This window comes from Acanthisitta chloris, unplaced genomic scaffold (assembly GCF_000695815.1).
Source record: "Acanthisitta chloris isolate BGI_N310 unplaced genomic scaffold, ASM69581v1 scaffold25056, whole genome shotgun sequence".
Classification (NCBI taxonomy): Eukaryota; Metazoa; Chordata; class Aves; order Passeriformes; family Acanthisittidae; genus Acanthisitta; species Acanthisitta chloris.
In genome coordinates, this window is record NW_008676840.1 from 13,411 (window position 1) to 13,655 (window position 245).

General features: G+C 57.1%; 1 protein-coding gene across 1 annotated transcript in view; it reads right to left on the reverse strand.

Moving 5' to 3' along the window:
• Positions 1 to 241, reverse strand: part of LOC103803722 (insulin-like growth factor 2 mRNA-binding protein 2) — a gene marked incomplete at its 5' end in the record, with an annotated part of 8,475 nt that extends 8,234 nt beyond the window's left edge. The window contains one exon of the mRNA XM_009076295.1: positions 150 to 241. Coding sequence (XP_009074543.1) covers positions 150 to 241 — 92 coding nt within the window. The remainder of the gene's footprint in view (positions 1 to 149) is intronic.
• Positions 242 to 245: the final 4 nt, after the last annotated feature.

Here is a 245-nt window from a genome sequence, read left to right on the forward strand (position 1 = left end):
CACACCCTGAGCAGCAGGAACATTTCAGGAGCTGTGCCACCATCCCCTGCAAGCTGCACCCCAGGGAATCAGCCCCATGGCGCAGGGAGGGCCCCAGCTGGGACCTCCAGCACCTTAGGGAAGGAAACAAAACCATTGGAAGTACTTACTTGGACTGGGTTTGCTTAGTAAGGTTCTTTATGGTCAAGCCCTCCTTTCCTATGATCGCGCCAACAAACTGCGTGGGCACCAGCATCCGCAGCGGG